This window comes from Prorops nasuta, unplaced genomic scaffold, assembly GCF_024137725.1.
Source record: "Prorops nasuta isolate Cenicafe-Biocafe unplaced genomic scaffold, Cenicafe_Pnas_1.2 PNAS00002, whole genome shotgun sequence".
Lineage (NCBI taxonomy): Eukaryota > Metazoa > Arthropoda > Insecta > Hymenoptera > Bethylidae > Prorops > Prorops nasuta.
In genome coordinates, this window is record NW_027116799.1 from 1,539,822 (window position 1) to 1,567,534 (window position 27,713).

Genomic DNA, 27,713 nt, shown 5'->3' on the forward strand with positions numbered 1-27,713 from the left:
ATTGACTATAAAATGTAAAACTCCGTTGAAATAAAGTCACAAATAGTTCTCATGTTTTGTTTCATTTAAATTCGGTTGACACTTAAAACAAATGGAACAGATAACATGACAGACTGTCAGAGTGGTTCAACAAACAACACCGTTTACCGTAGTAAGACAGTGCTGTCTATCTTACTGTTGGTAAGATAGGACAAACGGACTCACATTTGGAACTCGCTGGATATGGATAATTTTGTTTTTATTGATTGGAAATGAAAATTATCCTATTTTGAAGTAGGTTTGAAGTTGGTATTATATTTTTTTTTATTTGTAATATATAAATAACTATGACTAGGGAAATAATAAATGTTTTGTATCACAGATAGTAAATTTAATAGAGTCTCATCCTAAGTAATAAAAATAAAATACACGAAGATCAGACACCGAGCATACTTTTCCAGTTTTTTGAAACGTCGGAATTTTAAATCTTCGCTTAAAGAAGAGTTGGACTTGGTATATTTTTACATTATCATTTTTAAGTATAATAAAAATATAGTAGTATTAGCATTGCTTATATGAATGCACAGGATGACTTATTCATTATGACATTATTATCTTGTAGGAATAGTAAAATATAAACAGAAAGTGTTGAATAAAATTTATAATGTTTCAAGGAGAACATAAGATTGATTTCACTTTAAGTGGCATTATTGTGATAAGTACAAGGTCACGTAAAGTTCTTTAAATAAAATATTGTAATGTGTATTTATATTCATTGCATATTCTTGGAGCGGATTTTGAGAGCACTTCAAGACACCATATACATAAATGCAGGATTCAACCCAAGCGTTTACGAGATATATTTGTACATAATTTCGTATGCGCCGAACTTAAGTTTCAGTTTAAGCCAATCATTACGTTGCGTTAAAGTTGGTTTCTTTAAACTTAAACTTATAAGAATGAGGCTCACGAAAGAATGCAAGTTTAAGTTCTTTTAAGAGTGAGGGAAAGGTATATAAGCGTGTAATTTTGAAAGAGCTTAACGTTCGATTATATTTCGTGTGCACCACCTCGGTGTGGGGCTTTAAGGTCTGCATGCGCACGTGTCCTTCAAACACCAATAAGATATTTCATGTGCACTTATGGCGGATCCTCGTTGAAGCGTGACGTTCCGATCATTCCATGCAAATTTAGCCGGATAGACGATATGGGAACAGTTATGTATCCTATATAAAAAGATTCCAGCTATCCTCATGAACTTTAAGCGTCGTTATTGTAATATGGTATAAAGGACAAAGCCACGCGATTACTTAAAATATAACTATAGATAATCATTTCCATCGTTGGGTTGATCATCCTTTAATCTCTCTTGCGAAATTTAAGCTTATCGGCGAGTGGGAGAGACTAATTCGGGTTAACGACACGATTAAAACGATGCGGAGTTTAACGAGCGTTTCCCGGCAGTCAATGTCACCGATACACGCGTTTCAATGCTCGAAGCATAGGACAGCACAGTCGGACGACACACGAACAAATCACGCGAGAACGATGGAAGCGCGGAAGCGCGACGGTCAGTCGGTGAAACGAACCGAGCAGAGGCTTAGAATAGGCCTGTGTGTCCCGATTTAATTATTGCCGCCGCGACGGTGCCGGTGCCGGTGCCGATGCCGGTCCTGTTTGGTATTATATCGCCATTCGCCGTGCGGCGACTCGCTGCTTCATCGGAATCGGCGCGACTCTGTGACAAAAAAAAAACCGGTCACAACCACCTATGGAGAGCCTTAGTCAGCTCTAAAAACGCGAGAAACATCGCTCGCAGAATCCACGATCGGACAAAACCACATTCGAGCCATCAGAGCTTCCATGCCGATTTTCTTCTGCATCCGATTTTCCAAGACCGGACGATGAAAAACATGCAGAATGCTCGATCGACAATCGCGATTCACGTCCGCGCGCCTAAAGTGGCGAGTTTCCATACCGATTTCTCTTACCGATCTCAATTTCGACGAAAAAATCTCTCTTCTGGGGAAAATCATAAAAGATGGATAATTGGAGATTTAAAAAGCAGGCGTTATCGCTGAGAGATATCGGAGATTGCAGGTATTTCGTTCGATATTGATGTGACAATTTTTGTGACGACCGGTGGAGCAAGAGAATAAGAGAGATAAAATCTGGAAAATGATTGGGTGCTTTTCGAGAGGAATTCCTCGTGTGCAGTGTCCAGCACGAGTTGGCTGGTTCGAACGAACGTCAACGATGCTCGGCGGTCGGCCTGGCGGGTCTGGTGGCTGGGCAAGCCAGGCCAGCCATGAGCCAGGCAGCGCAGCAGGCTGGGCTGGCGCGGCAGCGACCGCGGCGTAGCGATCGGTATACTCGACTCGCCTCGGTAGAGCCAGAGGAGTAGATCGTCGGAGAGTAGGGATAGGAGAGATTGGCCGGTGAAGGCGCGTGAGCCGTGAGCAACCACAAACACGTTCAGTGAGTTCAGTTGCTTTCGGACCCGCTCGGTCGCTCGGACCTCGTACGAATTTTCCTCGCCATTTTTTCTATCCTCCACCTCCCTCCCTCTCCTCCATCCAGTAAAAACCGGATTCATCAATAAAACACCGAGTCAATCCTCCTACCTTGCTATTTGTTCTTCGCGAACGAATTTTCATCGCACCGCGAACTAGTGAATTCCTTTCTCTGCAAGGATGCTGCAGGATCTTTACTGAAATTCCTGGAGAATTGTCAGGTGAGCCGGAATACCTTCCATTACTCAAGCCTCTTTGGAAATCGTTCCTTGAATCTTCGCTTAGAATTGCAAAAATTATTTCTCTCGAGATTCCGTTGTATCCGTGCATGAGCTTTGTTTGTGTGATTAAATGGATCGCTACAAAGTTTATCTAAAAATGTGCGAGCGTATCGATCGTAACTGGAGTCACGACTGATACGCCGATAGCGAACTGTCCACTCGCCGAGAAGCACGTAAATTAAAGTATAAAGTGTACAAAAGTTGCGCGCTTTAATTAACGGTGAATCTTCTCGCATTTCAACAAATTCATGAATATTTGAACAACAGCTGCCGTAATATTTTCGGTCGTTGAGCCGTTATCAAGGCTTTTATTGGCCCCTGAATACGGGCAATCCGAGATAAGGTAGATCAGACTTAATTATTCAGGCTGGGAAAATACGTGGCGGAACAATGTAAAGTGCAATTTAATTTCATTTATACCCCGCAAACAGCTCTTGGTCTATATTTTGTAATGTGTGTCACAACACAATTATATCAACAAAATCCTCTTACTGCAGTTTCAGGAAACAAATTAGCCGACTATAAAACTGAATTTTATACATGAAAATTCTCCAAATTTTTTTATATTTTTATACCGAAGCCTGTTGGAAGAACAAACATTAGTGGAACATACTATAGGCCCTGTATCTACTGATAATAATAATTTTATGGAAATAAAAACGTGTGGATCTCTCACTTTCACTGTTTAGTGCTACGGACTGGAGGATTGGTAAATCTTCGTAGGTGAAAAACCCAAACACAGCTCGGTACATTACGATTAGGTTTCGTGGTTTACCTTGACATTCATGCTCCGGCGTTATGAAAAAAGAAAACACGTTACACAAAGCAAGAAAATATGACGTTCATTATTTAGGTTGTGTGTTTCTTTGGTAAGAGACTTTTAGTCCCATGAAGGATGACACGCTGCAGTAGTGGCATACTTCGGGTTAGAAAGTAGAAATGTTTACATAATATTATGTGTCTAATTGGGATTAGAACCTAGTGACACCAAATTCCCCATGCCGCGAACGTCCTCGCATATTAATTCGATAGAAACTGAATTCCACCTGTAATCGAACCATCTCCATTCTTGTTCCCTGCGTTAGACATGACTCTGGTAATTGCAATCTCAGCATTGAATGAAATTCAATAGAAATTAATACAATAAGTAATTTAACTTGTTCAAGAAAATTAATGAACTTGGAGAATTAATCTCCTTTTTCAATTTTCTCAGCTGGCAACTTTTCTTCTATGTATTCGCACATGCTAATTACTAAAAAGACGGAGAGAGAAAAAAACAGTCCGAGAGTATTTCAACGTATAAGATTACGTCAGACATCCGTAACTACTGCGAGAGAGAAAATATCAAAGCGTCCGAATACCTCAACTTCTCCTCGTGACCCTTCAATCAACCAGATGGTATACAGTTATTTACAAACTCTGGTAGTTTTTATCCCATCGGCAAAACTCCGATTACAACACACAATTCTCAATGATTTCCTAGTCCCTGCATGTGGTTTCGAAGCGAGTGAGATCGATCGTTGCTCGCGCGGCTTTTAATTAATAATTAATTCATTGTTCTTTTTATCCTATGGCGTCAGATTTGCACGAGTGTCGATTAATTCTGGATCAATGAGTGCCAGGTATATAGGTGAGGTTTATTATCCGAGACAATTCGAGCGAGTCTGATGCAATAAATTGATTTAACCGCGGAGTATGGGGCACGCGCGTTTTCAGCAGAGAAATAATTAGCCAAATCGGACGTGAGGTTGACTGCGGAGATCTCACGAGAAGAGGGTAATAAAAAAGCACCAATTGACGATGTTACGCGTCTCACAGTAATTATACCGCGTAAAATCATTGCGACCTCTGTGAATAATTTGGTTGGTTTTTTTTTTCGTCGGTCGGTACAAAAGGGAAACCATGGGAAAACGAAGCGTAATCATATTATTCATAATTAACGAGAGAGGGGCGCCATAGCCGGCTCAACAATGAGAATCCTTCCGTGTTCGCGTATTCGCTATTCACGGCTCGGGGGTCTCTCTCTCTCTCTCTCTCTCTCGCTCTCGCATGGCGCGGGCGGTGGAGGCCGGATCTTTTTGCCTCGGTGTTCGAATTCGCGAGTTGCCTCGGAATTCTCCTCGCTCGTGGAACTTTGCCCTCTGACTAATCCTTGAACGAGTCAGATTAAGAAACTCCAACGAGTCCGCTGGAATCCTTGAATATACTTTTTTCTCTTGTCTCATGCAGATATACGAGGATTCTCGGAAATCTGGCTAGTTTGCCCAGGTTGGTCGAACAATGAGACTAGACTCGTTAATGGTTCATTGTTGTTTTCCATGAGGTTTGTACACGAGGAGATTGATAAACGGCAAGAAGGAAGAGGCCTGGTTGGCGAGTGGCGGAAGAAGGAGGGAAAATGGTAGAGGTCACAGAGTTGGGGGGAGATCAGTATTGAAATGATACAAGTAGAAACGAAGATGAATCGAGAAAGTGAGGTTAGAGAGAAATTTTCGGCACGAAATTCGAAAGGCTAGGGCCAATTAGCATCTGCGAGTATAAAACGTAAGCCCAAGGCGTATTCGTATATATGTATATAAATAACAGAGGAGAAGAGTTCGCAAAGCGAAAAAGATATTTATATCGTTGGATAATGGTGGACGCGAGGAAGGTTCGCTCGGGAAGAGGAACGAAGATATATTCGTAGGTGACGCTGTCTAGGTGCCTCTTACCTATATACAGTATATTCCACGCTTCGAAAGTATTATCTGGCAAATTTACGATTCTCCATGCTAACATCGCGCAAACATTTTCTGCCATTTTTCTCCTCTTTTTCCTTCAACGTGGATCGAGCGAAAACAAGTGGAGAAGGTACGGGAGAAAAAGCAGAAAAAAAGCAGCTCCGTGGAATATTCCTCGAATCCACGTGGTAAGATAATACAAGCGACTTTATTTTCGTGAATTTATAGCGTTTCGAGCATATAGACAGCTCCTCTACAAAATTGTGTCAATTGTTAGAAATTTGTTGACAACTCTCGCGCGTTCCGTGCTAAACTCAGGTTTCTTTCGAGATCCTGCGTCCGCGGTTTCTTAGCTCTTCACCGGATAGATTGCGATACACCGTCTCGTTCGTGCTGCTTTATTGTTTACAAGCGCGGCAAGCAGCTATAAATTCCTGACGATTTCCAGGCAGCCGCCATCGAGTCTGCAGGAATCCGACATTAGCCCGATCTGCATCGAGAAAGATCAAACAAACAAATTTCCCGTAAATTCCGCGCAGAGCGACTCTGAAAAGTTTTCTATGGTATTTCAGCTCGGCTATTCTTGCGCGAATCGCTTCGCTTCATCCTGCATTGTGTATCACGAGTGGAAAAGTTTACGGTAAGAAACAATAACTATAGCTTAATGCACGATAACGGAAGAAGTACGAAAGTTAAAGGTGCATGAAGCTATTTGCGATTATTGGAGCGAGCATCGGGACTTTGTTATACTCTTTTTTTTTCTTTGTAAACACGCAAGGATCTACGGACACAGTTGGAATAAAAACTGTTATAGTCCAAAAGGGTTTCTATTGGTTTTATCGTAAATGATAGTCGCGCGGTAGTTGCTGTTTCAATTTGGTCGGTTCGACTATAGGATTGATTGGTCAGAGAATGCGAGAGATCATGTAACTCGGCAGTCAGGCGAAAAGAGTTCCAGACTCTGCCACGAAACGACATTAATTATGTGGCACGTAAAACAAGTATCGGCACTGCTCGTGGACTCGTTATGCTCGGACTTTCACTCCACGCGCTACTTCAACGATATTATATCCTTTCTCTCTCTCTCTCTCTCTCTCTTTCTCTCGCGCCTTTCCTGAAACATATACGTAAACGTCCGAGAAGCGTCCCTTTAACGTGTCAGCTTAGCAATTACTTGGTAAAAAAAAATGAAAAATCTAACGTCATATAGTAGCAAAAAAAAAGCAGGAAGATTCTAAAAAAAAATAGCATCGTTTTATAATCCAACGAAGAATATCCCGTAACTTATGTCGATCACGCACTGTTAACGAGGTCGTTCTTATTCTCGGAACAAGTAAAACGCGATAGTCGGTGACAATGATGGAAATCGCATGTGATAAGTTTTGTTTTCAACGTGAATCACGTGGTCGATTCAACCTTCTCGCATTTTGGTATTTTCCACCTTGTCACGAAGGAGATTGAATAGAAGCGGGTGTAGTAAAGTTTATTCTTCCGTTGAAAAGTAAATGTCTGTTGTTTCGCAGGTCACGTATATCGTTTTCCTTGACATTGTGCAATAAGTTTAATGGTTTTGGGAGAATTATGTACAATGGAAGAAATTGTGTTGGTTATTCAATATTGTCGATAGACTGGATATACCTGCAATGCCGAGTGTTATAATCTTGAGTTTTGCATCTGGGAAAGGATTGCGCAACGAGGTAAATCAATAGAGATAGCGATCCTTCGCGCAAGGAGCATTTTTTCGCGGTCACTTGGTGTGTTCGTGTCGAGCGAACTAGATGGCAAGTTAGGTGGAAGTGTCGATATATAGTGTTCCGAGGGTATCCAGTTTCGTTCATCTGGCATCGAAGAACCGTAACGGGTAACGTAACACAGCGAAAAGAAATCCTGACGTGGGATCATTCGGGATCACTCGGGATCGAGCGCCATAGATCTCTCTCCTTCTGTTCAGTCTCCCATGCCTCCCCCCTCCCCCCATCCTCCCGCCTCTTCCCCTTACCCATCCTCCCTACATTCCATAGATTCCTTGCTTGATTAGGTAATTACTTCGGTAAGAAAATAATTTAAAAGCGATTCCTATATAAAAAAATTCATTAATCATAATATATTTTATCATTGATAAATTTACTTGGGTCTTGCGTGGTTGGACCAAGTTTCCATCGGTCAATTTATCATTTGCATCGTTTTTAAACGAATTCGAGCTTCTTATCGTAGTGGAGAATCATGGCGTTACACGGAGGGACTTCTCGAAGGAAAATCAACTACTATGTAGGAATGGGAATATAGCTGTTGTTTATATGAATAATAGAGAGAAAGGGAAAATGTGTAATTTATCAAGAGCCATTTTGGTCCATCGAGTAGCAGAGTCCAGGGATCGTTTTCCGGTCAGTGAAACGATGAGTCAAGCCCGCCCTCTGTCTGAAATTCATTGAAAATGACCGGTCGTTTGCTTACCAGACTTTCACGTCGTTTCATGTGTAGTGGCAGCACAACGAGCGACCTAATTGACTTACTATCGATGATTTTCTATATATATACACCAATTAGAAAAAATATTACAATTTAAACGAGTGGCAAAATCAAACTTTCAATAGCAAAATATACATTGATAAAAAAATAATAGCTGGCATTATATAAAGGAAGCAAATACCGTACATTTCTTTTGAAAAATATTTTAGACTTCTTGAGAAAACTGCAAAAATGAGAATTGAAAAATAAAAGTTTAAATTCTATACATATGGAAGAAAGATCTTTTAAATATAGCACGCGCAAGAATAGAACTCATTGTTCTGAATTTACAGCACAATGAACAAGACCTTATCTACAAAATCTTACACGTAGTGCGCCTTTTGTAAAATTACGCAGACGCGTGGTAGATTTGAAATCAAGCGCGAATAGTTTGTCGAAATTGGCTTTGATCTTGTAGCCAAAGCGAGAAATCAAGCGTGGACTTTCTCGCGTTGCACAATCCACGTGCCTCGAAATCCGTGCATTATAATAATAAAATGGCGCGAATAATGATAATGATAAGGGTTCCGGGCGTGCTTTTACGCTTGAATGATTCCTCGGTAAATTTGTGCAGGACAAATGAAAACACGTTTTAGCGTAAGACGATGGAATTGAGAGATATTATGGAAAGAATAGTCGAATCTAGATCTGGCGAGCATGATTATATATATATATATATATATATATATGGTGGAAGGGAGATGGAAAATCCAATTGGATTGCCGAGAGACTGTAATTTTCACGAGCAATGGACGGTGACTGATTTTGCGTGTTGTATATATATATATACCTATCTGTGGTGGCACGTGCGAGTTCAAGAGTCACGAAATGTGTTTGGTTGTGTCGTGCGGTTTCCGTCAATTCTTCCCATCGCAGCTCGCAGCGCGCGCCGCATCAAATTGATTCCCAGCCCAGCTTAAATCGTTGCTTCGTATAGGTATCCCCACTTCTTTTTTCTTTCCTTCATTCGCCACGGCAATCCAGTGCAACATCTCTTGACATAACCTCAATCTCTTCGCAACAGACCCAACGACTTTTTACATTCATCCCACATTTATTGTTTCATTTATTTCCCCCTTCTCGGTTAACCAATCAAACAAATTATTTTTCAAAATTCTATTTTTCAGCCTTTTTGAATTTTTCTCTTGAAAAAATTTACAATGTTTCTGTAATCTCGTCGGTAAATCGCGCGACTGGGCGTTGAAAATTAATCAAAGAGCGAGCACCTGGCGGTTACGAGCGTAAAATTAATCTCGACTTTTTACGAGTTTTATTTTTCAGCGCGGATGAACCGACGAGGCTCGTAGTAGATAAGAATTCTCGTTAGTCAGGAACATCCCATATGAAATTTCAGCACGCTCGTATACTTATTCGATTCTTTCAGGCGCGAGATTTTTGCTCAGTTTCACCGCGGCGAGTCAGTAACTTCATACTTATGCAACAACGTGGCAAACTTTCGGGCCTGGGATTTCCAACAAGATCGCAGCGTGCAAGCTGTTTATGACTTTAACCCCTGTAAATCTCAAATTTCCCACGCAAATATGTTTCTCTTTTGTGTTTCTGAGTGAACGAAAGACAATAAGCTTTGAGAAAATAAGAATTCAATCGTAATTGTAACAAATAATTACAAAGAAGATCTAGTTTTATCACATTTTAGTTCCTCGTCCGCAGGTGTTACCTTTTTCAATAATTTAATAAAGTGTTTCAAAGGACATTTAGATGCGCATTCTGGTATGGTCATTGGTTTGACGATCGCTGGAATACCCAGGTAATAAAATACCTAAAACAGACATATAAAAATTTTGACGAGCAAATAAAAAATCTTATTGAATACATAGCTTTTGAAAGAATCATGAATGAGTTCACAAATATGAAATATATCATTAATTGTTTAAATATAAGTCTGCGTTAATTTTTACTCACACGAACGAAATATTCTCCCTCTTCTTGACTAAGTTCCACAAAGACACCGCTGGAATATTCAGGTACATGTGGAGACTCCAAAATTCCTAAAGTTTGCAGAAAAGCATTGATGTTGGATTCGTGAGCACTGTACAAATTAAGCTTTCTACCCTTCATCGACTTATCTCCGGCGACGATTCTGTTCATATCATCTATCATCCTTCTCAGTAACATTCCTGGAGGCAAATATACCTATGTATATATATCTCATGGTATAGATGAAAAAATATACAAAATAAAAATATGGCTCACCTCCATTTCGTCGTTTTAACTTGGTATTATAACTCTCCAAACTGTATTGTAAATTTGCCATACGAGCCATAGACTCAGGGTAGAGTTGTGTACGAGTTGCCCATTCTGGCAAGGGCAGACCCAATCTTGTTATAGCAATTAAACCATGATACAAATGGAAGGCATCCTTGACAGTTGTTATATTCCTGCCAGTATAATTTTGTAGCATCTCCATGTCTGTCTCGAAAGCGGCAACTTTTTCTTGCACTTCGCTGCTTTGTAAATTTGCCTCATATTCTTCTTTGAACCTAAAAATTGTACGAAATGCTACAAATGAAGAATTGTTTTGATTCATTGTTATCTTACAGTGGACAAGCCTCTGCTGGCTGTAGCAAGCCATCTTCTGGTTTTGGTACACTGCTATAAGGAATCGGTTGCCAATCCAAAGCTGGATGCCATTTTTGATTCGGTGGTGGTGGGTATAAAGCAGCCAGTAAGAGTTGCAAGGACATTTTAGTTCTGTCACTGTTCGTGCTACGTGCTGCCACTAGGTTTGGCGTGTAAGTAACACCGAGAAATTTGTTGTAGAGCTCTCGTAATTTTTTACCAATGTTATACTCTCTCATTTTGCCATTCTAAAAAATACGAATCGATCGTTGGATACATTTATCAACATTGTTTTCTGATAGTACATCGTACCAGTGTTAATTGTCCTGGACCAAATGGACTGAACGTGTTGTTAATGTGCGGATCATTGGGATACCACTCGGAATCTCCTGCAGTATTTTTTGGATATCGGTCACCGTGTCTAAATAGCTAATTTTATTTGTTACAATTGTTTATCGATGATCGCGTGAAATTTTATAGTAAAGTCGTGTGAAAACTTACCACGTTCAAGAATATTACATTGGAGTCGTCATTCCTCAAGGCGAAGCTGAGAATGGGAGTTATAAAAATGGATAAAACAGCTAGATGGAGCAAACGATATAGCACCATCTTGTAAACGAGGAATTGATCTGTCCAAATATCAACGATCTTCAGCCTACCCTAATACAACACGGAATGAGGATTCAATTATGTGACAAACAATTTATATTAAACTCGAGATTGGTATAAGAATTTAAGATAAGATAAAGTGGTTGATAGTATAAGTACTGCCGATATTTTCAAACTTTTTTCTGAAATAAAACTATCAGTTCTATCACTATTTTATTCCATGACGTTAAAATCAATCATAGAAATGATAAATCCTATTTCATTCACACTACTTCTGTTAGAGATGTGTATGTGCTTTAAATCTTTCATGATTATACCCACTTTAGCGTTATTTTTTTTTACTACAATAAATAAACAGCTTATCAAGTTTAAATCATTAATTTATTTCAGCATCATAAAATAATACAAAAATACATTTACTATATATCTCTAGGTACAAGGCCGCTACTCTTGAAGGACAAACAGAATATTAAAAATGATTCTTTGAGTAAAAAACAACTTAAGAACCATCAGCTGTACCAACAAAAAGAAAAGGTGCATCGATCAACAAAGATCACAAACTCAATATAGGAATTCTCTAATTGAAATAAATTAATCGAGGGTGAAAGGATCAAGGGGGGGGGGGATATCTTATCTCTCAGAAAATAATAATGATGTAAGCATGAAGTTCTTGACAAAAAGTAATAATAATTTATCTGTAAAACATCATAAATCACTCACACAATTTTTTGGACGCATTTTACGATTCTAATGGCCAGCTCGCTCTTATGCTATACTTGTTAAAGCGCTCTCTCGCGATAATCTTTATGCTAATTGCGTCATTGATCACGTAAACGATGCGATGCTTCGAGAATGGGACCCATATGAAGTTATCAAGCAAAAGGGCAAAAAATACGAGAAAAAAGAGAAAGGGAGTAAAGAAGATTGTCTGGCCATGGTAAAAGTCAACGTCCCGATAAAAAGGTCATTTCTGGTTAAGAATTCGACTGGAGAATACAAATTTTCGCGTGAGTAGCAGTAACATGACGCGAAGTATGTCGGTCGTAGAAATGGCCAGATGCAGGTAAAACATGGCGATCGAGGTCACACGCGTGCTATGACGGGATCAGGAAATCTTGCGATTTAGCCGTGGCCAACACCCACTTTGGACACGCGTGCAGCAACGCAATCCGATTACTCCCCCCTTCAAACGGTTCTTTCCCTCGATCCAGTTCGTTTCTAAATTCTCATTCATTCGAGCATCTCTCGACCTTCAACCCGAGATAATCGACGACCTCCGTACGGAAGCAACGTCCATTTCTCCATATTTTCGGGCAATCGTGCTTTGACATGTGACATTGGACCCTATCAAATTGGTATTAGATACTGCGAGAATAGAGGGGGAGGGGGGGAGAGTAGACTCGTTTTAACCTCGTTAGGCTGGACGAGGCTTAGAAAGAACTGAAGAATAGCGAGAAGTTTATGGCCCGTTTCTGGCCGGAGGCAGAGAACTCCAAGGTCGGTGCTATCGAGAGAAGTTGCAGAAGAGGAACGATTAGAAGATGGAGCGGTTAAACCGGAAAGTCGACCGAGGGGAAGTTGTAGTGTGGGTAATTCTTGCTCAGCCATCATCCCTCCTCTACTTCCGGTCGAATTCAATAACTTTTACAAAATCATCCATCAACGAAGATCTTCCAACAAATTTATTTTACAATAATGGATTTTGTTGATATAACGATCGAGGGCAATTATTCTTTAGTTTTTCAAAGTGCTTGAAGAAAAACATTGTTAACCGAATGCAACGGGAAAGACCAGAGAATAGTGCGTCAGTCGTTTTATCAGATCGCGATATGTCTTATCATCCGAGATGCCTCCCGGACATGCATAATATCGTGTATAGTGTGTATATACAATATATATATCGAATCGCTTCGACGAATTTCACAGCCTCCAGCGCGATGATAAGTAAACCATCGTCCATCGGTACAAACGATAGAATGAAATTCTAATCTGTTAGATCATCTCATCTCTTTTCGCTCTTACATGCAAATCAACTAAATAAATCGATCAAATTTGCTCGACCGGCTTGTCATAAGAATTTATCGATTGGATTTCAAACAAGTAGTTTAAACGATTAAACTATATATAATGTAATAAGGAGTTTCGTTAGGTTTGTCAACGCATTTCCTTAAGAAATATAAAATTATATAATTAGAATATGTGTATATAGCCGAGTGACGATAGAACAATTACTTTGTTAATTAAATAAGGCTCGAAAGAGGATCGTGAGATTTATTTCTGAATGAAATGGGGAAATATTTGGGTTGAGTAGGATCGAATGTTTTGAGATAGGAGACAAGAGAGAATTACAGCATGACTCTCGGTGCATGGATTCGTGCGAGAATGTCTGGATGATTTTCCCGAGATACACGTAATACTCGAGGCGAACAGAGGACAAAAGTGTCTCGTGTGGGAAAATGGATTATTTAAAAATTTCTGAAATCCCAAGAAACACTCGTTTTACCTTCAATATCTCTCCAAACTTCGATACAACGTTTGATAAATTTTTCGCTTCGATGATTGTCCCATGAAGACAGTATAGATGGTTTGCAATAGCGACGGGGAACAGTTACAAAAATAAACTGTTGTTTTTGCAAATGCGTGAACTTTATGGGTAGGAAATGTGGAAATGATACATTTAAGTTCACGCACTCTGGACGGAAAAATAGTACGTTGCTTCCTTGAATCACCGTGAGTCACGTCAATGACTCTCCGAGCAATCCTGCCATTTTTTTTGTCTCGGTTCGATGACCTCTGTCCAAGTTTCAAAAGGTGACGTCCAAAACTCTCTATATCGCTGCCGGGAGAAGGATTAAAAGTTTACTCTGGAACAACTTGTGCAGATAATTTTATCAGTACTATAATGGACCTCTGACGTCTCGATGCGTAGAAAACGCGTTGACGAGACATGAAATTTCGTAAGAGAGATATCGTGGATGTGGGGAGATATTACGAAATGTCAGTGAAAAAAATATTGGTTTGGAAATATTGATTGTTGTGTATAGGACGTTCGATGCTTGATGAGAGACGAATGTATATAAAAATTCACGGTGATTGGATGCAGGCTGTTAGGGTAGTGGCTAAAGTGCAGCATTCGAGAAATCCCCATAGAATCCAGTATTGTCTCCGAGGAGAAGGGCCTCGGCGACCTTGAGCCTCGTCCTTTGGTCTCACACGCACACAGGTAGCCCTCACCAATAGAGGAATAAAACGAAGATGAGGTACCAGAATAGCACGGAGTACTGACCAATAGCGAAGAGGAATTCGAGATAACTTCGGGACGCGCCGAATAAATGCAACCGACAATAAACTCTGACAACGCAAAATGGTACCAAGAGAAATACCAATTGACGTCAGAGTCCAGCACTGGATGCAGCCATTGGTATTGGTACTGGTAGCAATATCCACGCAGGAGCAACACGAACACAAATACAATCGAATCCTGGAGAGTTCGAGCTGGCTGACCGGCCTTGAGACCCCGTCCTCTACTAACACGAGCAACGTGACGCGCGATACCAGTGGGCCCATCGGAGAGCCGAACCAAAACTTACCTCGCATAGACTCCTTCTGCACTTTGATCTCGAACGCACGCACACAATCCAACCTCCACTCGAGACGATCTCCAAGTAATTGGCTATCCCTAAAAATATGAACGATTTTCACGACTTGGTGAATTTCCCCAACGGAGAATGTTCCAAGGCAAAATAATACGCTTGGTGCTTGCGGAATGTGGTACCAACGTTTTATACAATGCTAAGCGAATACAAAGGTCAAGCGAGAAGTAGGCGTGGCATTTGTATTCAGCAGATAGCAATGATATAAAGAATGGGGAGTCAGGGTGATTTGGTGTTATTGTCGCAGTCGATAATTGTCGAGCGAGCCCGAATCGTTACGAACGATATTTTCGACTCTTCGGCTCAACAATTACTAAGAATCGAACTTGAACCCTGGTGTAACAGAGTCACGGACAGCGCGTTGTTCCGCAGTGGATTTTACGTAATCCGGCGATTGTTTGTAAACATTAATAGCCAGGGAATGGATGTTTCGATCGCATGCACTATTTACGTTCAGCATATCGGGTACTCATCGGCCTCTCAGCTATAGGTATATATGTTGTATGTATTGCCGCCAGTACAAACACGCTTTGGCCTGTGCTCGTGTACTTTGCACCAGTACCAATGCAGGAGCTCAGTTGTATGTACGTAGAAAGATACCGATGCCCTTAGGCTTATTGCTTCGCGCATGGAGCACCAATAGGGATATATTCTTAAGCTTATTCATGCTTGGTTCGTATGGACACGTACACATGCATATGCGCGAGCGTATAAAGCCACGGACGGAGGCAAAGTTACACGGCTGTTCCAGCGAGGAATTCCTGGCATGTCGCTCTCGTCAAATGCCCGGAAAATAAAAGGACTGCTTCGACCTTGATAGAACGCTTCCACGAGGTTCCCCAGAGTGAGCTACCACGTCGTTAAAGGGTCAACCCTTTTTTCCCTTATTTATCTTCCCTCCTCCACCCTCTCACCCTAGCTCCCTTTTTCTGTCCACCTATATAGGAATTCAAATACCGAATAATTACCAGCCAATCAATTTTACGCTCGATTTTCCATGCCCTAAAATGAAAGCTCGAATATCAGCGGAGAAAGTCCATGGATCTATAAATTTATGAAATCTGTATACATATAAATAAGCAAGCATTTACCGTATATAACGAAGCATAGGTAGGAATTAAATCTGAAATACGCACGCTTTTCTTCATTTCTCTCTTTCTCTCTCGAACGGTGTACGTTGTTAAATAGTTTAACGTTGAATCGTTTCGTATAAGGGATCGTAATTAATTGGATTCGACCGAGGCTGCTAATTGCAAGATGGGGATAGGAGGAATAGATTTTCCAGTTGGTTTTTAATGAACTTCCGGAAGTGATTTCATTGGCCGATAAGGTGGAGCCGTGGAGTCCTCGCGATATCTTCGGAGATTAGCCAGTAGTGGTCAGGTTGGAAGGTGTCGATTGCTACTTGCACGCGAGCTCGAGATTCTTAGCTTCCGGTTTCTGCATCGGGAGAGCTGACCCGCGCCGGCACGAAGATCGTAATTCGCGTAAGGGTAAATTTCACGTTCAAGGTGTAACCTTCCGACTAATGGAAAATTCTTCACTCCGATTAAATTTGAAAAGCGCGACGAAGAAACTTAACAGGAGTTCATTCGAGCGAGGTGTTCTTAATTACTCGCTTTCCTTACAAACGATTTAAATCTACAAACAGCTCTGATGTAGCTCTCCCGAATGCATTACCCGCTGCACGAACAGCTAATGACTCGTAAAATGACTCGAGTGCAATCAAGAAATTTAGGTGCAGCTATTTTCTGAACCATGGAATTCCTTCTTCGATAAAAAACTTTCTTCCATCCAGAAAGAAAAATCTAAACCACTATTGTCTGCTGTCTCGATCCCTCTTCTCGCTAACAATGTTTCTGCAATAAAACATTACACTTGTATCGTTTACAATTTGTCCAAATATATACATATATATATAGTTTATCTAAACTCATTACCGACCAGTCCTCCACATTCTAATTGTACTTCCTTGTTTTAAAAGGGTACCTTTTTTTTATCTGACTATTACAATTGCAAATTGCAGCGATTGGCGGTAATTAATCTGAAAAGTAGTAAGGTCAGGATAAGACTGGCACGAATTCCAAGGTTTTAAAACGTGGTGTCTGATGGTAAACTTGGCACAAATACTTTGATCTTCGTTATGTGGCATCTGCCATTTCCAGCAGGAATTCAGTCCTTACTCGTCATTCCCGGAACGATGGTCTTCGCAAAAAGCTTGAAATTAGACTTTCTCTAGTCGGTCATCGTTCTTGGAAGACTCGAGACACCGCGGATACAATTGCAGTTTTCTGCACTAGAACGATTTAATTCCTGCAAATTATTTCTCATAGAAAATAAAATAAATTCTGACTTTTACAATATTGAATAAATTCAAAGGAAACTCATCTCGCCCTTGTATATATACCCATGCTTTAATTATTCCTATACAAAGATGCACGAGCATTCGTTTGAGTTCATCTCTTCCTTCAGGTGTACTAACTCGACTGCGCGAGAACAAATAGGAAAAGAGTCGAAGGTATATCGCTCGATGTGTGTGTGCGCGCGCGCGAAAGAGTCGAGTGACCAGACAGCGTTACGCTCGCTTTGTTAAGCTTTGTTAGGCATCGCCGCGCGGCTAATTAAGGCGTGCCGAGAAACTCACCTTCGCGCATCGTCGCTCGAACACTCGAAAGAAAATTCCTTCTTCACTCGCATCGACATTCTCGTCTATCTCAAGCCGAGTGTCATCCACAAAGACGCGTGTATAAACGAATCTCAAAAATCATATCCGAGTCAAGAAAAGAATAAAGGAAAATGCCTCTTGGAAAACTTCCGGTCTCCCTAACTATTAAAAATTATTACTAAAAATGAAAAAAAAAATGTATTTTAAGTTTTCCTACGAACAAGATACTGGTAGTGGAGAACCCTAGGCTCTTGAAAAGGTAAGAACGCTGCTTAGGAAGCAACCGAGTTACGAGCCGGTAGCAACGCTCAGCATTTTACGAGCGGTTACCAAACGCCTTATTGCACGCTTTCCCAGCTGTCACTCGTTACTTCCTTACGGAAGTCACGTGTTACTCCTCTACGGAGCATCCACGCCGGCCACAATAAACATCCAAAAACTCTTATCGAAAATTTTCAAAAGAAATTCAATCGTATACTCAACTTCACTTGCCCTCTCGATCAGCGATACGTATACAGATAGTATATAGTTATTCCTCGCGTGCTACACGGGCACGCGTGAAACGATAAAAATTGGCAATTTTCCCCATGCAGCAACGAATCTTGATCCGCCCCAATGCGTACTAGAATCACCGTGAAATCGTCCATATATAAACTCGAGGATTTATGCAACGAATTTACAACATTCTCCGAGTATATGCATGTGTATATACCTATATGTATATATACCTACTTTTTATCGAACAGAATCGCGAGTTTTTTTCGTGCAGCCGCCGCATGATCAATGTTGAAAAACATTGTTTTCTTTTGTACCTATAATTATATGTAAGGTATTCTACACAATTATTATTATTGTCGCGGATGGGGAATTAAAATCGTTTAAAAATTAATTTTCTGGGATAATCTATGATTTCTTGAAGCGATAACGCCTGTAAAATTTTAATCGGTCATGGAATATTTGTTGGTCAATTTTATTCCAACCATTACCTTGGCAAGTTTAATTGATCAGTGACCAAGTAGGATAAACTAGGTTCCCATGCAAATGACGCTGTAGTTCCTGCTGTACCCTTTTACTTTTCTAATATATGATTTTATTTCTTATAATTATACTGTTAGAACCTCACCGTCATTTTTCTTAAAGGTTCGACGATAAAAATATCCTCTATGTTTATACTTCCGGATACGCTGAAAGCACTAATTTTTTTATTTCAGAAATTACAGTTTTATGGTTGTATTTATATAGCATTTATAATTATAATAATATAAAAATCAGCGAAAGTTTACGAGTTTATCGACTTAGTGTCGGCAGTTACGCTCAGACCTATTGACACTTTCTACTTTGAGAGATCCGACAACGCGTATAGAAAGTGTCCAAGTAGTTACGGATTTGATGCGATTCTTACGTATCAAAAATAATTCGAGGGAAAGAAATCCAGATTTACTATGGCAATACTGAAATAATTTTGCTCCTCGGCTCTTTCGAATTAGAAAAAAAAATCCGATGAAATAAACACTTTATAATTAATTTTTCTGAACGACCAGGTATCGGAAGGGAAGGGACGATTGGAAAAGAAACAACTTTTAGGAGTATCCTGAGATGATTTAAAAGCTTATTAAGATTCCGCATGTTAAACAATCTTGGGATGGAGGACAAAATGATTTATCGATGGGAGAAATAAAGAGAATTCTAGGTGTAGAGAGAACGGTATATTATAAGAGAATGTCTACGTGTGTGTGTGTGTGTGTGTGTGTGTGTATATGCGCGCGTGCACGAGTGAGTCGTGCACATTCACATTTGCATTCTCGCAGCTGGCACGCGGTGATCGCGTCTTGTTAACGTGGCATTGAACTTTTGCCGCCTCTCGAAATCCTTCGCACTCGAGTATAGGTACACCGATCCCTCAACCTCTCAATGAAAAGTGAAAATTTGAACATTTCCATAAACGCTAACTTTTTACGGAAATTTGATTGACCTGTGGATAGATGTACACAACAAATTAATGGGAAAAGTTTAATCATAATTATTATTAGAACGAAGAGTAAATTGCTTTTAAAAGAATTGTTCAACTAGTAAACACGCAGCTTTTATTCCAGTGAAGAACAAAACTTATTATTGCAATGAAAATGTTTACCATTCTGGTTGCAAAAATTTATCCGAATTTGATCAATGAAACGGATTTATTTAGATAAAAACAATGAAGAAAGGATTGTTCGTTTTTTCAGGAGCAATGTAGTTGAGAAGGTTGATTCTGGAGAAACAGGATCAATGAAAAGTGAAAAGCAGTCGAGTGGGTCTCGGTGGGGAAAGGTTGGACCGATATTTGCATCGGAGAAAGTTTCCGGAGCGTCCCGTCCCGTAAATAGACATGCGTTTGTGTTGGTAATCGATGCATTAACACCTTGCATAACCCCTTGCAGTATTAATCATCACATTATAATCTCCGAGACTTGTGGAAATGAGCATTCTTCGCTAAACATTTTCTCATCAAAATGTCTACACAACCTTCCAGGACCATTCGTCATCACGCGACCTTGCAGGAAAAATAAAATTCTTTCTTGCATTTTTCAATAAATAATTTGAATCGAATAAAATTATGTTTTATTTGCGTTATAAGTTTCTCTTCTTTCTTCGAATTTCTAACCCTTTCTCGTTATTATGCCTTTCTAAGATCTACATTACGCCCCCAACCAATTTTAACGATTATATAAACTTCTAATTTTAGAGATCATTTAACATTTCTCTTGTCACATATTTCATCCGACTCATTTATCGTCGTTACATATTAGGCTGTGAAAATTCTGATTCTTCATGAAAACTATGTTAGGCTTTCCGAAGAAAGCTTAGCGCATTTTCATAAAACTTTCCTTTTCTCCTGATTAGCATACAAAAGAATGCGACGCTATTTTCGTACCATTAAGTCTTCTCATTGAATCAACCACGGAAATCATTCTCTTGCACAATTATCTCCAGTTCACTTTTCATTTCACAAGGAAATCGCTTTGCCTTCTCAACTCTTATTTTTCGCCGCATATTTTCACGATTTGGCAAGAAGCGGAGAGTTCTTTTTTTTTTTTTACTGTAATATAAGAGCTTTAACGCAACAAAGATTTTTTATTGGTATAATCATTTTTAGAGCATTATAATGTAACGTTGGAGAAAATTGCTAGTTGTGGTGGGGGAATATGTTGAGAAATTCATGATTGGCGAAGAATGCTAGCTAGGAACAGCGGAATTGTAACAGAAAAGGACAAGTTTATTACTGGTTGTTATATTCGCAACGGTACCGGCAAAGCAGGTCGGAAAATCCTTTTCACGACACTACTATATATATATTTTTCTTTTTATACTTTTAGTCGTATGGCTACCGTTGCCGGCTTGCCACAACTATAGTGTGATTTTAAAAGTGGGTTAACGCAGTGCTGGCCTTCCGATTAAATTGGTACCATCGCAAATATTTGTTCCTGCACCATCGAAACCGTTATCGCCGAGGAAAAACACGATTTGTCGGACTCTGTATCTATATCTCGATAACTAAATTCCAGCTAGACAATCGCATTAACTCGTTACATCGACTATCGATAAAAATCCTTGAATCCTGAATACATTGTAGAAATTACAATACATTATTATCTCTATATACTACAACTTCATGTCATCTCGTGAAAATAAGGGTAAATACAAACTGGGGGATAAAGTAAATACACAAAAAGTAGCTGAGAAAAATGCTCCAATCAATAGTTGTTCGTAGTATGGATTGATATTACGAATAATTGTGAATTGGTTTGATAGAAGTTTCTGAGTATAAAAATTAAATGATAAAGCAAGGGATGATAAAAAGTAGTAATGAAATATTTTTGTGGAAATTAATCTGTGGATTGTGAAGAATGGTGAAGGAGCAAATAGAGTACTTGTATTATTTCTCGCGAGAGATATAAATGCGCTGGCACTGCTGGCAGAGGAAAACAGTTATTCGTGGCGTGCCTTAGCTATTGGTACACCAAGGCCGATTGGCTGGCTTATCTTTCTTCTTTGCGCGAGATGATATCAGTGTGTGTCTTTGTGCGACGCGAAGTCAGCTATGGTTCAGCGATCTCGCGCCGGAAACTGTCCCTCTGGTTCACGCGCGAGATCCATTCACTCGGCAGTTTTGCTTTTTCAGCTCTTATTGGAATAGTTGAGAGTTGTGTACCAATTTGACTCGTACCAATCGCCAAGTCACATCGTCGAATCATCTAAAAGTCTCTCTATTCACTTTGATACCCTTTTTTATTTCTCATGCTGAAATCCGCCATTTTAAAGGTGAAGGAAGAACGAAGGTAGGAGCGTGATTTTTATGGTAGATTTATTGTTTGTTTTGCAGAGATGCGTTGGTTTCGAGGCCACAACGAGGCACCGAGACTTCTCAGTCTGAGTCCTTTGCAGACCGAGGAGGACCTTGATGGAGGATCCTATCATTTCCATGCCTCCACCCAGCAAAGAGGTAAGAATTGTGAGAATTTCACCTTGCAATCGCCCTCGGCTACTCACGATATCCTTCCTCTACTGCAGCTTTCAACGTTAAAATTACACTAGAATCGTTCTCGTTTTTATTAAAAAAATTTCCTCTCGTATTTATAATACTTTATTAATATATATAGTCCTTTGGGGGAGAGGTTCTTTTAAAACAGCAAAGAGGATAATAGGTCACGAGGTCTTTCGAGGTTTTCGCTTTCACTTTCCACGCCAATTTTCCAGCTTACAATTCTCCCGGAGATCCCGCATCACCGGTAATTTTCTTATCAATCTTCCCTGCTTTGATAAAGAAAACAAGCAAAAATGACGAATAACGTATACCTCCTTCTATTTTCTACCATAATATTTATGAAGCATGTAGAAACGAGGACTTTTTGTCGAGGAATAAGAAACTTCGTAGATGTGGCTCATAGAGGGGGGGGGGGGGGGGGGTAGAAATAAAATACGGTTTGCACGAACGATCCGCAGGATGTTGGCGATTTAAACGGAAAGAAAACGAGAACCTGCGTGATTTCCACGTGACATGGAACCTCCACTGCAATTTAACCTTACCAGTGATAGCCACCTAAAGTTTTTTCTATATATTATCATTTTTGTAAATTCAGTTATTTAGCACCTTTATGTGAATATTTCTGTAGCCTGTAATCGAATGAATCAAGTTAATTATTTGCAAAAATAAGACGCGTCGTTATTTAAAGATTTAATCGAAGAAGCAATTAGTTGCAGGGTGGCTGAGTGATATACGTGAGTTGTTGGTTTTCGCTGGATAATTTGTGGTAATTCATAAAAAGACGAGGTGGAAGCGCGTGTGTAATTTTACAATAACGGACGTTTTATTTGACGCAATGACTGCAGCTGGCTGCACTTTACGTGCAACAGGTGCTGCGCATACATGAAAAGTGCTTGCCCAACAGCAGAACCTTCCCACGTCAGCAAATCCCTCTCCTCTCTCATTTCAATGAATAGCTAAGAATTGAATGGAGAGCAAATTTGTATAACCCCTACAATCAGAGGAGTGATGCATTAAAAGCTCTCATTTTTCATTTCCTTCTTTTCATCACTTTTTCTTTCTTCTATACATTCCTTTATTTTCGTCACTCTTCAAAAACTGGAAAGAGACAAAGCGATAAATTAGTCAACTATTTTCTAGGAAGCAGACTCTTTGTGGTTTTCGCCACTGGCCAAATCAAATCTGACCTACTATTTCTGTCTCGTCCACGTCATTTTCTTTGCGAAACGATAAGTATCTGTGACTAAAGAACCGTTAGACAAATAAAACTCTTAGGAATTTCTATATATATATATACTTTCGTTTAAACTTGAAGCATTATGTTATTTACTATATTTAATTGAATTTCCAGACCTTCGTTGAGAATGAAATATTTATTTATCACCATTCCACTGAAATGACATCCTTCGATTAAAGCTTGAGTATGGAATTCTTCGGATTTATCGAATGCTTCAATTTTTATTCCTGCTTATTAAGAGTTTTATTTTTCAAAACTATACATTTTCGTGGAGAGAGAATGATAAGCTTTCCACCGCGTCGTACCATCTTTTTTCCAGCAATAATTAACGTCGACGTGAATCGAAGGTAAATATCGTGATACGACTGACCGCAATTCTTTATCGATTTCACCATGAATAAAAAAGAAAATGGAAAAAAGAAAAGAAAGGAAAGAGAACTCGCGGCGATTAAGGATGACGCAACGGAGTCTCGTTGGCAAAGCTATGAAAATTATCGAAACCCCCGGATAACCGTTTTCTTTGAGAATAATGAAAAACAGTTAGTTGCTCCTAGCAACGTGTGCTATCCTACATAATTGGGTAAACGCGTACGTATAACGAGGATCTCGCTGGAAACTCTTAATGCAGTAATAATACCTCTATTTATTCCAAAGCGAGCCCCATTTGGCAAGATAATTCGAGCAAACCGGATTAATTAAATAGTTTTTACTGAAAATTAAACTGATAAGTTTAACATGGATACAAGTTTAACGAGAATTTCCATGTAAACTCAAAAGATCATAGAACATCATTTGTATCCTTGGTCGCAATTTTATTTCCTGGGTATAGAATAACATAATTATCTTCACTCGAAAGAAATAACTATAGTTTGACGAATCACTCGAACGGGATGTCCTGTTTCACGCATCCTGACTGTCCCACTGGCGAACAGTAACGACACGCCTCGTGAAAGAAACTCTCTATCGTCAAGAGACTCTCAGTTCGTCTTTGGATTCCACGCAGTACACTTGTCTTGTTGTTCCTTCGCCATTTTTACCGCCGTAAAAAATGCACTGCTGGCACGACACTGCTACTTTCACTTTCATCGATTTCCTCAAACGTAATTACGATATATTCCAGTAGGAAAGGTTCAAAATACCACGCGATTATGGCAAATACGGGATTTCCATGAAATTTAACAACTACGACAGTGTATCTGTAAACAAGTTTGTCGACAATGTGAAATACAGAGTGTGGAAATTAAATGGTTGTATTTTTTGCAGACATGTCACCAGTGAGATGGAGTCGACGAAAGTCCTCGAGTTCGGAATCGGAACGGAACTGTTACAACGTGCAGACGTCACAAGTGACGACGGAGAGGCCGCTGAAGAAGAACAAGAAGAAGATTCACGAGGAGAGGAAGAGGATCTGCGAGAAGCGAAATCCACTGCTGGATCGAGTGAAGACCACGAGCCTGAGCTTCTTCAAGGACAGAGAGGCCAAGGATGACGAGATCGAGGAACCGGAAGTGACGGAGAAGAGCCAGTTCCGTTCGATGTGCGAGCTGAGCCATCGAGGACTGACCAGGAACGATTTCAGACGCTCGATCTGTGAAACCGATCTGAAGGATTTAACGGAGGAGGAGAAGACTCAAGCTAAGAGGAAAAGACGATCCAAATCTCAAAGTAGATTGCCCTTCAGAAAGAGCGACGAGCACTTTTCCTTCCTTGGCTTCCGGAACCAGCACAAAGAATCGAGGAATCCCAACGAAGAATTCTCTACCAGAGGATGGACGACGAGTAAGGAATTCCAAGAGGAAACCAAAAATCCCACTGATCATCGGGTACAGGAGATTCCTGCGAGCCCAAACGACGTGACCTTCAAGAGTACCGCGCAATTCGACAGTATAACGCCAACCAGTTGTTTAGCTGCCAAGTTCAGAGCTATGCAAGATAAGTACCTGAAAAATTCCACCAGCAAACTGATAGCAAAGATATACAAGAAGGATGGTAAAGACAGGGAGAAACGTAGACTGAGGAGCTTCTCTTATGGTACTTTGCCAGGATTGGACGAATTAAGGACGAATCCTTTGTACGAGGAGCAGGATCAGGATGATAACGATTCTGGTATTCTGGACAACGACTCTGCTACTAGCTCGCTCCTGGATGATCGTTGCAGCAGTGGAGCTTCCGGCTTACTGGCGAGCCCACAATTGGAGTCTCCGCCTCAACTTCCGCCCAGGAGACCTTCCGGTTCCATGCCAGATATCGAGAGGACCACCAAACTTTTCTCAAACCTCGACGTCTATTGTGACAAGGATCGTAGTTCTTGTTCCAAGGACATCTCAAGGTCAAACCAGCTGAAGGAGGAGAAAATCTGTCAGGCTGCCAACAGCGAATTGATAGGGAGAGAGATCGAGTTGGATTCACGTGGGAAATTGTCGAGTACGAAGGTCAGACTGTCGAGGAGTCTCGATAGGGGTAAGAGTTTGGAGAGCCTGAAATTGATGAGGGAACAGGTTAAATTGGAAAAGCCATCGGCAGCCTTACCAGTGGTTAGGAGCAAAACGTGCACTATCGAGACTATGGTGGTTAAATTACCTAGGGAGACGCCGGATCAGTGCCTGGGAATTTTCATCGCTAAAACAACAGAATCCAGTCCTGGTTACTTGGTAGCTCACGTGGTTCCGAATGGTTTGGCCGATAAGGAGGGTACCCTGAGGATCGGTGACGAGATTCTCATTGTAAATGGCAGGAGACTGAGAGGACTAAGTATGGCGGAGGCCAGGAAGATCCTTGGCAACGGAAGTGGACCAGGCGAAGTGGACATTGTGGTCTCCAGATACACCGGAGTCGACGCTCCGAGAAAGCTGAAGGAGAGCAGCGTCGATTATGAAAACGTCAGCATGGAAAATGGACACGGAACCATTGTGGAAAATTCGCCGAGATTTAGGAAGAACCACAGCAGAAATTGCAGGGACAGGAAAAACGAGTCGAACAGATCCATTTCCTCGGAGAAGAGCAACATGGATAACAGTTCGACGTCCTCTACTTCTTCGCAGGGAATCTCGAATTTTTGCACTTTGCCCAGAAGACCCAGAAGCACCGTCTCCACTTTTCTCACCGTGGTTTTCGAGAAAGGACCTGGCAAGAAGTCGCTGGGATTCACCATTGTCGGTGGTAGGGACAGTCCCAAGGGAAGCATCGGTAAGCAGAGAGATTAAAAATACTGAAAAACCTTGAGGATCCGCCCACCTTGCGGTCTTTTAGTCGTAACTTTCGCGTAAAACTCGAAACCACGTTTATACGTACTTGCAATTTATCGACAGTGCGCAACACGGTCGTTGAACTTGTAAATGTTATGCCAAGAAACCAACCGACGCCATTTATAAGCGCCAGTCTGCTTTATTTTGGCTTCCTACGCGTATTCCAAATGCCCCCGGCACATACTCCGAATATCTTCATTTATTTTCGTGCTTCTGCCGCTGTTGGAGCATTTGCCAGGAATGAAATTCTGTTTCTCGTGAATCGCATCAATGGGAAATATTTAAGTTCATGTATTTTTTCTCAGGCATCTTCATAAAATCGGTGCTACCAGCTGGTCAAGCAGCGGAAGATGGTCGTTTGCGAGCGGGCGACGAGATTTTGGCAGTGAATGGTCAAGTCTGTCACGATCTGACACACAAGGAAGCCGTTCAGCTATTTCGACACATTAAGAATGGCTCCGTGGCACTGCATTTGTGCAGAAGAATAAAAAATCGAGAGCCTCAGTAAGTGTACATATTCGTAGACTAATTACAATAGAAAACCCAATGAATATCGATGAAAAGTTATTAAAATTAATAATCACTGGATTTTACTATGTACAATATCGATATTTTATTCAAATTATAAGATCTAATTACACGAATACGATATAACAAATTTTCTCCTAATCAATCTTTAATCGACATAGTTACAAATTAATTTATATATACGTAACAAAGTAAAAGATAAACTAACGATAATTGTCTAGCAATAATAAAATAATAAAGTTTGCTTTCTTTTGTTGTTTCAGAGTCATCAAGGCGAAATCGTGCGCGGATCTTCTGTTGGTGGACTCGTAATATAAACGTTTGTACAAAAGAGAATTGTAAAAATAAGCAAACAGTCGGTGTATAAATACGAAGGATTGTACATACTGTAAATTTGTAAAGTGTCTTGAAAATAAAATTATATTATTTAATAACTCTTTATATGCGAATCTCGTGCATCGCCCAGCGTATCTATATATAATTTGTATAATATATTTATTCAATAATTATTATATATCTACGATTTCTATCAGTATTATCGTTAAAACTAGCAAAGCACCTTAAAATTACCGATTTATTGTCCTCTAAAAAGTAACACATTTTCTCTTGTCTGAATTTTTGATAATTAGGCTTCGGTCACATATATTTTGTCAAATAAATTAAATTGTTTAAT

General features: G+C 40.2%; 2 protein-coding genes across 6 annotated transcripts; one reads left to right on the top strand and one right to left on the bottom strand.

Annotated features, from left to right (window-relative positions):
* The first annotated feature begins 398 nt into the window (after window positions 1-398).
* On the top strand, window positions 399-27,444 carry LOC136777966 (pro-interleukin-16-like). Of its 5 annotated transcripts, none has more exons than XM_066734545.1 (5): window positions 399-2,713; window positions 21,869-21,988; window positions 24,531-26,453; window positions 26,818-27,016; window positions 27,304-27,444. In XM_066734545.1, the coding sequence occupies exons 2-5, from the start codon at window positions 21,871-21,873 to the stop codon at window positions 27,350-27,352; spliced, it is 2,289 nt and encodes a 762-aa protein (XP_066590642.1). In that variant the 5' UTR covers window positions 399-2,713; window positions 21,869-21,870; the 3' UTR covers window positions 27,353-27,444. The 5 variants fall into 5 exon arrangements, with proteins under 5 accessions (XP_066590642.1, XP_066590662.1, XP_066590653.1 ...); XM_066734556.1 differs by lacking the exon at window positions 399-2,713 and adding an exon at window positions 2,736-7,190; XM_066734548.1 differs by lacking the exon at window positions 399-2,713 and adding an exon at window positions 21,490-21,807.
* LOC136775257 (venom acid phosphatase Acph-1-like) lies at window positions 9,596-14,911 on the bottom strand. Its single transcript, XM_066729848.1, has 7 exons — window positions 14,781-14,911; window positions 11,083-11,241; window positions 10,894-11,010; window positions 10,561-10,829; window positions 10,216-10,502; window positions 9,925-10,139; window positions 9,596-9,781 (listed from the first exon to the last, which is right to left on the bottom strand). The coding sequence occupies exons 2-7, from the start codon at window positions 11,188-11,190 to the stop codon at window positions 9,626-9,628; spliced, it is 1,152 nt and encodes a 383-aa protein (XP_066585945.1). The 5' UTR covers window positions 11,191-11,241; window positions 14,781-14,911; the 3' UTR covers window positions 9,596-9,625.
* Window positions 27,445-27,713: the final 269 nt, after the last annotated feature.

Bases quoted from the DNA above. Each gene is read 5' to 3' on its own strand.
- LOC136775257 (XM_066729848.1), bottom strand. From the start codon at position 11,190: ATGGTGCTATATCGTTTGCTCCATCTAGCTGTTTTATCCATTTTTATA. The intron at 10,830-10,893 runs GTACGATGTACT...CGTATTTTTTAG, and splicing joins GTCCAGGACAATTAACACTG to AATGGCAAAATGAGAGAGTA. The intron at 10,140-10,215 runs GTGAGCCATATT...ATTTGCCTCCAG, and splicing joins GTTAAAACGACGAAATGGAG to GAATGTTACTGAGAAGGATG.
- LOC136777966 (XM_066734545.1), top strand. From the start codon at position 21,871: ATGCGTTGGTTTCGAGGCCACAACGAGGCACCGAGACTTCTCAGTCTG. The intron at 21,989-24,530 runs GTAAGAATTGTG...TATTTTTTGCAG, and splicing joins TGCCTCCACCCAGCAAAGAG to ACATGTCACCAGTGAGATGG. The intron at 26,454-26,817 runs GTAAGCAGAGAG...ATTTTTTCTCAG, and splicing joins CAGTCCCAAGGGAAGCATCG to GCATCTTCATAAAATCGGTG.